Source organism: Thermobia domestica, chromosome 12 (genome assembly GCF_964235325.1).
Source record: "Thermobia domestica chromosome 12, izTheDome1.hap1.1, whole genome shotgun sequence".
In the NCBI taxonomy this organism is placed as follows: Eukaryota; Metazoa; Arthropoda; class Insecta; order Zygentoma; family Lepismatidae; genus Thermobia; species Thermobia domestica.
Window position 1 is genome coordinate 31,832,405 of NC_137465.1, and position 12,956 is coordinate 31,845,360.

Genomic DNA, 12,956 nt, shown 5'->3' on the forward strand with positions numbered 1-12,956 from the left:
TGAACGTAAACAATTCGTTTTGTATATAAAGAATATAAAACCAAAAGCTTTCATGTAAATTCTGGAGTTCCTCAGGAGTCTAATTTTGGGCCTCTTGTTTTTATTATGTATTAATGATCTGCCACGTTATATTTAAAAATCTCATAAAATACTGTTGGAAGATTATTTGAAAAATATTTATAGATGTAAAATGTATAGATGACTACTTTTGCAACAAGATCTGACTAATATACTAAAATTTTGTACTAGCAATAGACTTACAGTAAATATTAATAAGTGTAAAACCATGACATACGGCAGACTTAAGAAAACTTATGATTCTACTTACACGATTAATGGAATAAGTTTAGAAAAATTAGATACAATTAAAGATTTAGGTGATATTTGACAAAAAATTAACCTTTTCACATCATGTGGCAAATATTACCACGGATGCATATAAAAATCTTGGTTTTCTTAACATTAGTAAATTCTTTGGTTGTTCTGATAAGTCTTTGAAAACGCTTTACTTTTCTTACGTAAGATCTAAACTTGAACATGCCTCACTTATTTGGAACACTTCCGTGAAAACACGTAGTCAAAAAATTGAGCAGATACAAAGTAAATTCACATGTTTTCTCATATACAAAAGGACACAATTTTATCCAAAATATGAACCATATGATAATTTACATGGAAACTTTACACTTCAGACACTTGAACAAAGTCGGACGTTGAATAACCTCTTTTTCTTACACAGACTTTTGCACAACAAAATAGATTGTACAGACATAATTGCAAAGATAATGATCCAGGTTCCAACCCTCAAAACACGCAAGGGGAACAGTGGCCTGTTCTTCTGCATGAAGGCACGTACAAATGCATTGCATATGTCACCTACATGGAGAATTTGTGATACATACAATAAAATCAGTAAGGATTGTAAAGATGTAGATATATTTAATAGTTCTGAAAAGTTGTTCAAAAGAGTAATACTGCATATTTTGTAAAATAAATAAAGGAAACTATTATTTTAATTCAAGTCTTAGTATTATTATAATTTAAAATTCTGTATTATATGTAGACACTGTAATTGGGTAGTAATGCCTGTTGTGTCGATAAATAAACAAGTTCAATATAGGTGCACCAATTTTGTTCATTGGCTTTTTGTTTGAAACAGTATGATTTCGGGTAGTTTCATATAAATTACATTAGAATCTGATGATAGTCTTCGTGGCCAGACCACGCAACTCTTCAACGGCGGACACTGTTAATATCGTAATTAACAGACTTCATTGTATGCATGTTCAACATAGATGTACCGATTTTGATTATTCTTTTTATGGTTTCACAGAGTGTTTTTTGGAGGTTTCATATAAATTTTATCAGGATCTGATGATATTCTTTGGAGTTACACTTCGAAAACTCCTCAACAGATGATAGTGTTAATACTGTGTGTATGTTCACGTATCATTTCGTTAGGCGTATACCGATTAAAATAAATAAATAAATAAATAAATAAATATTATATATCAGTGTTTTTAAAGCGGTATCGAATCGCAGTTTGCGATACAAAATAAAACTATATAAAAAAAAAAAACTAGTGGAAACTTCTACGTGGCTCATTTTATAAATTATGGCAACTGCGCTACACCCGACAGAAAGAGAACAATGCAAATACACTATATACGCTTCAAAGCCATAGGAAGATGCCTCCTAACATCACTGTCTGTGTAGGGGTACTGAGATACCAGAGTAAGCAAATGGCAGTATGCTTCCGGCTATGCTTCACGATAGAGGTCAATAAATTGGAATAGTGTTAGAAACACCTTCCCTATTCACTCGAATTTAGTCCTTACGACTACGATTTCATTACGAAAGTGAAGCAACTAATGCGTGGGAAACTGTCACGAAGAAGAATATGTAACAGCGTGATTACACGCATTAATGTACCTGGTTATACGCCGCAGGAGACTATTTTGGAGAGTTTTAGGGATATATTATATATACTGTACATATATAGTACTTTTATTATAGCTATACTATTAGTTATTTTCATCTCCTGAATTCCAAGGTAAGAATTTATTTTATTTGGAACTTCCTTTCGATGAACTCCTATAATATTGAGTAATTACTTGAACTATTCATACAATGTAATGAGATTGTAATTATTGAAGACTGTAAAGAAATGATCTGCTCATGTTTTAAATATAAGATTAGTTATTCGCCACCAAGACTATTCATAAAAAGCAAAGCCAACTGTTAAAAATGACATTAAGTAATTTTCAATTTTCCTCATTAAAGCAACACTGATAACTAAGAATATCAAGTCGAGATTCTTTTCTCGTATAGCTTTTGCAACCATAATGAAAGCAGCTACACAGAAACAAAAGTAGAAAGGAAGAGAAAATATGCTATACATAAAGATACAAGACATATTTTATAAAAATCCTAAGCATCTATGGTGTGAAATATCCCAGCAAAGAGTGCAGAAACTATTTAAACAAAGAATAAGACAATGGTCTAACCCACGCACATAAGCACATACATACAAAAAGAAAACCTACCTTTTCTCAGTAATTTCATAATTTATATTCTTGAAGCATTTTCCTTTACTCAGACATACCACAATCATGTTCTTGTAATCCAAAACTTCTATGCTTCCATTACGCATCCGCAGACAATTTGTTGTAGCTTGTTCCTTCCTTTTCCTGTGCAGACGATGGGATGGTATACAATAGTATTTATACAAACGTCCCCGAAACATAAGATTTCCGATGATACACAAATTGTGCTATCAATTCGCTGTAGAACATTTCCATTCTCAAAATTATTCATTGTTTCGTATGAACTGGAATAATGGAGTAAACAGATTTAATATAAATAAGAAATGGGAAAATGAAGATCCTGTTGGTGTATTTCAAGGTGTTTTAAAAATCCCGTATCTTGTAGGGAGACCAGTATTTTGCACAATAGTACGAACAATAACAGTTAAAAAAAAATAAATACTACGAGCCTTGAACCTAAACATTGAGTCCTCTTTCTCAGGATGAGAACTAAGTTTTTATGAATATTAGTGTAGGTTCGCTAATCCATTATACTCACTGACTCCCGTGCTTGATGCGGTGCGTCTATCATAGTCCGAAAATAGACTTGTGATGGTCGATAATAGAAACAAAGTGGCTCCATGGTTCCCTATGGATATCACCAATATGTATGTATCTGCGATGGGTTTGAAAGACAAACACTTCGTTCAAAACTTTTGCTAAAGGATATACGAAGTCGATCAGGAAATTTGATGGGGCATACAGTCGCACGAACGTTTTATTCGAACAACTAGAACATTATTTACGGGAAGCAATAGTTCCAAACCGTTCTGTTAGAGGAGCTACATAGAAGTCTCCAATTAGCACAACCATTCTGCCATATATTGAAGTAATACTTAACTGACGTTGCCTACGCATATACGCAATCTACCTTGATAAATACATTTGTACACTTAATTGTAAAGTAAAACACTAAGATAGAGCAAAAAATATTAAGAATATTGTGTGGTCATCAGGTTTACGTATCTATACAAAATTCCAAACTCTAGTTAATATGAAAGTCAGTGAAATTTAGTTGCAAGATTTGACTAAACCAACACACACAAAACTAACATAATAAAAGCATTGTAGAAAAATACAATACTTCGTTCGAAGCCATAGAATATTCTTACAGAGTTGGTTGGATGAACTTACAGTTTAAAAGTGTAATCCGAACAACCATAAATCGCTAAAAATTTCACGTATCTACCACCGGGAATTGAACCCAGGACCCCATGCACTAAAAGCGTGTTAGCTACTAAGATAACGGGTAAGAAAGTATTCTTAAGGGGAAAGCAGGGTAACAACGTAAAGAATGGAGGCAATTTCTACCATATGACTACTTGTAATTCAGAACAGAAAACTGCAATTCACTGCAACTAGCAGTCATGTGCTAGCAGGTATTTTCATTCTTTTAGAGTCCATTTTATCCTTCCTTTGACAACAGTCTATGCCTGGAAACATGTGCTCCAACCCACTGTTATTCCTAAGAAATAGCTGCAATTTTTTAACTGTAAAACTAGGAAGTTCATATCAACTAAGACCTTATTCTTACAAATAACTTCCTCACACATTGGATATATGATACATGAAGAATAACTGACTTTACTAGAGTTTATGCGAGGAATGTTGCCTATAATCTAAGTCTCAGAACACAGGAAATTAATGCATACCGTATTTGTCAGCATATACAACGCATTTTGATAATTTTACAGATTTTTATTTGTTTAATAAGTTTAGCTTATTATTCTGAGTTGTTTCAGGCCTTCTCTAACTACGTACAGTTCAGTAGCTCAGTACATGCTGTCTGGACACAATCGCTGTAGTTAAATTTTAGTGTGTATTCTGTACTTTCTCTAGACGTGCATGCGTTATCAACATTCCCAGATACACTTGCTATTCTACATTTAGTTACTGAAGTATCATTTTATAATAACAATAATATTATGCAATAAAAGTTAACAGTAATTAACAAGTCAAGCAGTAAATGTTTAAAGAAATGGTAATATACCTGAACGAAGATAAAGAAATCAGACTGAGTAACTATTCGTGACTTATATTACAGTGTGATTATACTTTATGTCAATGTGTGACAAGAATAATAATACTAATTGATTGTATAATGTATCAGAAAAAAAATAGAATAGTATATTAATTAAAGAGGTTATTCATTTTCGGAATGAAAAGTATTTCTTCCCCTGAAAATTGAATAAAGAAAAAGAGGGTGAGTCTTATACAGCGACAAGTACGGTAACTGAACCGGTCATTGTTAAAAAGAGGATAGATTTCATTTAAAATATGTTACACACATCATCTGTTCACAATGACAAGATTCAATTATTATGGATATTGCAGATATTTAAACATTCAAAACTTTTTTTTTCCCATAAATTATTTTGAAGCCTATGCGATTTCGTGATTCAAGTTACAGCTACAGTCATAGATATCACAGTCTTCCACTGGCTGTTTGTGCCAACTCAATCCAGTCAATTATTAATACTTACCTTAAATAGAACGTGTATTTCCTTCAATTTTTTCTTCCAGCGATCTCCAAAAGGCTTCCAAACAAAAACTATGCATTTCAAGTCTATTTCTCATGCGAAAAATGTTCCCGCTCGTTTCAGAATTCTCGGCCTTATTATCCGTACTATATTTGGTGAAAGGTACATATTGTGCAGTTCTGTGAGTATTCAAATGTTCGGCCGTCAGGCTTGCATTATATAGAATTTATGCTTTGTTTTCAAAAAAATCATAAGTATGTCTTAGCAGCTACTTTCGCACCCATTCAGTGTAACAACACGGAATGCTTCCCTGTATTTCACCAAATTTCGTTGATACTAGTCAATGACAAATATTTCGCAGGGTTAACCGATCTATAAAATTAGTCGATGTAATAAGAGTTTCCCGCCACTGAATACATTTCCTCGTGAACTTTGTTATTACTGTTATGACTACATTAATAGCTATTTAAATTTGTTACTATTATTATTACTATTACTTGCCGTTTGTTCCATGAGTGCAGTTTCCACTTCTGGTATTTAATATTGTTTAAAATCCGCAATACTACGTTTCTCTTTCAGAGATTCTTCAAAAGTGAGTCACAAGTCTTGAAATATATTTCCACAGCCTCAACAGTAGGTGTGTGTATAACGCAGTGATCAACTGTAAGTAAAATGTCCAACTAGCCCAAGAGTTAGTTTGGGCAGCGGACTATTTAATACGGAGCTCGCCATTCCGTTAAAATCTTCAGTCAGTTTTTAGTGTCAGTGACGATCAGTCCTCAACAACAACGTCTGATACGTGATCTGTTGCTAAAGAGTTCGAATTCTGTAATAACATTTGTCATGCGAAAGAAATTGCAGCTAATCACACCACAACAACTCGGTTCCAGAAATTTCTTGCAAGTTGTAAAGATGTCGAAGATCAACCAAGTTCCAGCCGTCTCAGGATAACCGATTCTGAGGTAATACGACACACTATTGAGGAAAATCTATTCACCAACACATGACAATTGTCACGCCAAATCGGTATGTTCAGTTCACTATAATGTGTGTCACCTCCGTGAATTGGGTAAAAACGACCAGCAGCTGCCGCATTGAGTCACATGAGTTATTCCTAGCTCGGGCCCAGAGGGGGGGGGGAGAAAGAGAGAGAGAGAGAGAGAGAGAGAATGTGTACCGACAACTGCTACAAAAGTCGCACAATGTGGGTTTCTTGAAACTGATTGTCACATGACAAAAAGCATGCATTTTTTCAAAAATCCGAATGTGCAACAAGTGTGGTTGAGCAAGCCAATTTCCAGAACCGGTCGTCAAAGAAAGCCGTTTCAAGCATAAAGTGATGCTTTATGACTGGTAGTACTACGAGAGGCTGATTCACTTCAAGGTAGTTTCTAACGATCGTACCATCAATAATAACCTTTATTCCGAACAGTTGATATATGCTGTACTATGCCAAAATTATCCTGCACTGGTGAACCGAATGTGCGTCTTACTGCAGCAATGACGCCACATGTGGCATATAGTCCTGGTCTTGCCCCTTCGGATTACTACCTGTTTCAGACCATGGCGCACTTCTTAAAATTGCGATACTTCACCGATTAGCAGGAGGTGGAAACTGGAATGACTGACTTCTATGCCTCTAGAGACAAGGCATTGTATCGACGCGGAATCTAGGAACTGGTAGGAAGGTGGCTGCAGACAGTCCAACACGGGGAACTGTACTTCGAATTTTAGTCTGCTTTCATTGTACTGTAATAAATACAGGTAAGGTGATTAGCAGAATACACTACTCATGACTCATCCTTGTATTTTCACAATAATGGGTAGGACAACCTAGTCTTTTGACTATTTCAGATCTTTATTTACAAGCAAAGAACATTTGCATTTATTTGACTGACTTTCGCTTCCGAATAGGGCAATGAGACTTTTTTAAAGAGGCAGGTGCCCAATAATTTGGAACAAGACTCAGCGTAAACTATTCTTAGTTTGACATTTCCTGCTCCTGGCGTACACCAAGCTTTAGTCATCAGAGCTACATACAGATGGTTATCAAAATAATGAAACATCTAAAGAAAAAGCAACTTATTTGATTAATACGGCATGGAACCATCGTTAACAGATCTAATTTGTTGTACAATGAATTAATTTATTTTATTTATACATATTTCTGGGTGTTACTGGCATCTACGGCCTCGACTCAGTTACGTACGGAGGACGACGTCCGGCCTGGGATCTGCATGTTAGGTATCAACTTGGCATTTGTCGAGTGTGAATGACGAAAAATCTCTCAGGATGAGTGGCCTGAAAACGTTGTTACATCTATTTGACAATATGTTCACCCCGGGAATAGAATCTGATACCCCTCACAGCGAAGATGATCATAGAATGAAGTTGTTAATGGTTTCCAGAGAAATACTATACTATTTATCATATAATGTAACCTTATTTTCGTCAGTAAGGATGGAACTAGATTATCTGCTAAGGAGTCTACGCTCCAGAACTGACCATAGATGTTCAATGCTGACGTGTGAGCCTTTGGCGAGCCTTATGAAATCTTTCAGTTTAACGTCCTGTGTTATGCCCTTTTAGGCTAAGGGGAGGGTATGATTAAGGCAAATGAATGATAAAAGAATCAGTGGAATGAAAGTGGAAGGAAACTGGAGTTTCCCGAGAAAACTCAATGGACACGATGTTGTCCACAACAAACTTACTTGTCCGGAGATCGAACAGGGATCCACCATAGGTAAGCGCTCTACCACTGAGCCACCGTACTCCCTATTTGGTGAGAGAGGGGAAGTGTTGTAATTAATCAGATATTCATGAAATCATGCTTCACCTCCAGGATAGAGCTGGAAAATTGTGTCATTGGCCAGAAACAATATCTGGACCAAAGGATGAATATATGTAGTCATCTCAGTTGTCCACACAATAATTAGTAGGAATATGCCCTGTGAGTGTAATCACACAATCCACGGAGTATCAGGAAATTGTGTCCCACAGCATCCCAGAGCCAGCGCCATGTTTCACGACAGGGAGGAGACAAAATGAAGTGAAATCTTTGAGTTTTACGTCCCACGTTTATGCCGGCTAGGCGAAATGGTGGAATGAAGAAAGTGGGAGAAAACGGGAAAACTCCGAGGAAACCCAAACACACAGTGTTTGTCCACCACAAAGTTCACTTGGCGGGAGCTGGGATCGAACTCGGGACCCCAGACACCAGAAGTGAACGCTCTAATACTGAGCAACCGCGGCCCCCTAGGGAGGAGACAGTTCAGAGAAGAAGCTTATTTGTGAATCGGTGATGTATGAACAGGTTAACCGAACAATATTATACATTTCTAATCATCACTTTGCATGTTCTCAACATTATTTTCTTCGCGCTAAAGCGTTTTTGGTAATGATCAGCTGTTTTAAATTGTACCGATCGCGGTTGTCTAGGTTATGCAACTCGTGTCAGATTGTGATTGTCGCAATAGGCTGTGTCCAACTGTTGATTGAGTTCCGAAGTCACTTCTAACGCATTCACTATGACCCTTGATGACAATCCTCTCGCTGAGGCTTCTCTTCCGTTCACCATTATTCTCCGCCTATGTTGTTTGCCACACGTCCTGCAGGCTATCATCAATCTTGGACATTGTTTCTCGCGACATTCCTAACACCCTGGAGACAGACATACTCGTGTCAACAAACTGCGCACCTATCGTTTTGCTTCTCTCAAACTTGTAAATCTCATCTGACGTACTATACTTAACACACTAACAACGGCCACGCGATGGACATAGATTTTCAGTATTACCACTTCACACATCTTACGTATTGTGAACTACATGTGTTTTCATTATTTTGATGATCATATGTACAGTTCCATGATGAGTGTCATATTTATGGTCATGATATGATGAAAACCGAATTAACGAAAATACAGCTGGTCAAGTACAAGGATTCCGTTTTGAAGCTAAATTATTTCACAAAAGTAAGAGCTTCTCTACTCATTCGTGCAACCTAAGGTTTCCTACCGTTCTTATTAAAAGATACGTAGAAGACAACAGTGAAAAGTTGTCAAGTTACCAGCTATAGCATTATACACTACAAAATTAGTTTTTGTTACAAATAATGCTTGTTCTTCAAGTTTGATTACCTGTCATAAGTTAAGTGGATTTGTAAATTTAACTATGTGCTCTATGCACACAACTTATTTAAGCGTCGTTGGACTAAACGTATTATGTTCGGAAAACAGATTTTTACACGGTCTACAGATTAATCCTAGCACATATGTACATAAGATATCTACATATTCTTATATGCTTACACTGACAAACTTCTAATATGCATCGTTAAACTACCAACTGTTTAAAACTACTCAATGTTAGATCTCAGCAGAGTTTTTGTTTTCCTTCCCACATCATGAATAATGAAGCAAAATTAAATAGTAACGAAGATAAAGCATCCCGGTTTCAGATAACTATAAATTCGGAAAAGCGTCTATACATTCTTCCCTATAGGTGATAAATATGGAAAAAGAACCAATATGAGAAAAGACCTTGAAACTACCACCTACCGTACTTGCAGCCAATATTAATAACTTCTTTCTTGATTTCAGAAGTTTGAGAGTCCATCAACCAACTTGCACCACTCTCCAAATCCTCGACCAATTTCCTAGCAGCCAATCTGGAAACAAATTTTAAAATAAAGGAATAAGAAACTCAAATATAATATCAATCTGCATCAAAAACAACTAGCATACAAACAACAAGGTGCTTTAATGGTAGTTAAACGGTGCTCTTGTATAGTCGAACATTAGCTTGCATGGTTCTGAGTTTGAATCCTGAAAATAGCACAAAATTTTCTGTACTGTTAATTAGGAAATTATTTGAATTAAGAGGTAGCAAATTGGAAAACCAACCACAAGCACAAACTACAAGTCGTCTGACCGTCATAGACTTTAGTAGGAACATAGCCCACCGCCAGGAAGGCGCTTTTAAGGTTTATCATTACCTAACTTGCTTGCGAAAAATCTTCCACTAACCTAGATCCAAGAGCGTAGTTGATTGGTGCTTCACTTTCTTTTTCAGCACCAATACTATATGTGTGTGTTAACATCCGATACGAAACACACGTACGGTTGGTTATTCGCATTTTATATCAGACCGATTTTACGGCTACTCACTTTATCAGAAACTTCACCGCCGCAACCGATTATATTCTACTGTAATCCCCAGCTCTGCAGACAATGAAATTTCTATTGTAGCAAACTTGAAGCAGGCTAAGGGAATTAGGTCTCATTTCTCCCTGAAAGATTTAAAAGACCACGCAGGGTACGCAGACTCCGATATTGGGGAGGTCTTTTCAGCAGGCCAACCCTGCATAAATTTATTGAATTTTACAACAGAGATAGATGTGTGATTCATCCACTGCAACGACTGTCTCCCTTTAGATTATACGACAGGTACTTTTCATAGTTTCTAACAGTTCGCTTTTCGTATTGCAATGTAGCGTGGGATTGGGTGATGTACATAGGCTTATACATGCACCTCAGCCAGAAGCACTTAAAAATGTCTGTTCAGAGTTGAAGGTGCCAAATTTAATTTTTCTTGGATTTTCTTGGCATGCCAATCGGTAAATCTCCTGGAGGACTTCAGATATCACTTTCTTTGGAGCTCTCTTTTTGGTGCTTTCCGTGGGTGACTTGCCACGGGCTACTAGTGTAACGAACCACAACAGCTTTTGAAGCAGTCACCCCAAGTGCGAACCGATTCTCTTAACTGTTTCACTATGAATATATAGGAAAAACTAGCATGAAAAAGGGACGACATATCCTTCCCAGCAGAAATTTCAATTAAGCACCATTTGACGACACTGGCCTACCTATAACATTATACACACTACTGCTCACGATACATACTCGTCGCCCTCATATCAGGTCTAGTGGTTAGCGCACGGTACGCAGAAGGCTTTGGTGATTCCGAGCTCTGATTCCATCCAGCTATAGGTCCACGCATCGTATAGCCTTGGTGCTAGAAAGAGAAGCTAAACTTCAACGAACAAATAAACAAGACAGCAGACGCGTCGTTCTAGAATCATTTCCCAGATTGCAATTGCATCCCTAAGTCGTTCCGATGTAAATTGAACAACCTTTTGTATACTAGGGATGGAACTAAGATCTCTCATAGGTCAACGAGCAGTCCATGACAAACACTTCTGTTCAATAAAGGTAATATCAGTTCAATTTATCCTTAACAAAAAGTAATAGTGTTAACAGTTTGTAATCAGAAATTACTGTTGAGAAGCCATGGTTACGCACTGGTCAAGTGTTCGCTTGTACAGTGCAGTCTTTCGTGTTTCAATTATCACTGCGTCTACTAATGCTCCATAATTAATTTTTTACTTATGTTCACATTTACATTCAAGGACTACGAGACAAAATTTGATGGTAGTTGCTAGAGCTGAACGTTCCGTTTCAGTACGGAAGGCTATAAGATGTGTCGAGCTACAGCACACAATGAGATCTGATTCACATGAACTCCCACTGGAAATCAAATCCAGGGTTTTAGTGTCAAAAGCAGGTATGTTTACCATATTGCTATGTAAGTTGGCTTCAGAGTAATTCATGACTACTGACGACCAAGTATTTAGAAACATTGTATCCACCTGACTGATGATGATGATGATGATGATGTTGTTTTTTTTTTTTTTTCTTTCTTCATTTTCTCTTCTCAATGTCTTTCTCTCTATCTGCTTTTCTTTAACTCATAATGGTTCACTTGGTTCAACCTTCGCCTCAATCTTGCAATCTTACTCATTTTGCCGACATCATAGGCTGATAAAGTTTTGCACAGCGAGGTAAGGTCGGTAACAATACAAATGATCCATTGTTACTTTTATATATTTCTATATTTTTGTTAAGTTATTAACATTGTACTAACTATATATTCCAGGTCACAAAATTTCAAAGTGAGACGCACTCGCCAATCCAAAAATGATGGTCGCCAGTATCTCTTATGTACAAATTAAGAGAGGCCCTCCTCCCACACGGCATTTTGTTTGACAAAAAAGAGATTTCATCAGGGCATAAGGTTTCAAAACCAGACAATTAGATTCAGATTAATCAATTCTGAATTCGACAATTCATATACATGTTAAAAAATATCTTAATTCACGTTTATATACCGCTCTCTTTTCTCTGCACTGAAGTACCAGTTGTCGATTGCAGTTTTCGAATCAAATTCCTTAAATGAAGAGCTATTGATAGAAATTATCAGCAAATCATCCAGTGTGTCAGTCTTTAGTGAATTCCTGTAAGCAGTGTTAACTCTGTTGAGACTGCTGAAGCCTCTCCCACATGAAGCAGTACTGCACAAAATGTGACAATTGGAAGCAAATTTGGGAATCTCGTAATGAAGTTTTCGATTGAAGGTGGGAAAGGAGGGGCGAATTACAACGTTGTGAAGACTTCACTTTCCATGTCCGTTATGAAGACTTCACATTCCGTGTTTTTTCTCAGAGACAATTACTTTCGTGCGAAACGAACTGCGCAGCGCTGTAAGTATAAGCAGAAACCATTCCTACTGAACACTGGTCGCCAATGGTGACCGGAAATTTTGCGCCCTGATATATTCTACTGCGTTAAGCAACCAAAAATGCTCTGGAGTAGGCACATACGTTATAACATGCGGAAGATCTTCGTCAACTACGTTTCAGGTTGTTTAAGTACGATAAATTTCAAGAACTAATTTAATCTGAAAACATCTTACAACAAAAACTAAAAAAAAAAATAAATAAATAAAATATTTTTTTTTTAAAGAAAAAACATTTTCTTAAATAGTACTAAATCATTAAATCCTACTAAAAAGTAAAAAGTAATTATGCTTTTAAGAAAATTGTTTTAGAAATC

General features: G+C 36.5%; 1 protein-coding gene across 5 annotated transcripts in view; it reads right to left on the reverse strand.

The window, feature by feature from the left end:
• The window catches only part of LOC145666399 (von Willebrand factor A domain-containing protein 5A-like), a 186,453-nt gene that overhangs the window by 103,511 nt on the left and 69,986 nt on the right, over positions 1 to 12,956 (reverse strand). For 4 of the 5 annotated variants that reach the window (XM_081733605.1, XM_081733604.1, XM_081733602.1 and 1 more), the window contains exon 12: positions 9,624 to 9,733. In XM_081733605.1, coding sequence (XP_081589731.1) covers positions 9,624 to 9,733 — 110 coding nt within the window. Of the gene's footprint in view, positions 1 to 2,696; positions 2,831 to 9,623; positions 9,734 to 12,956 lie in introns of those variants that run through there. The other variant, XM_081733606.1, reaches the window with a different exon arrangement.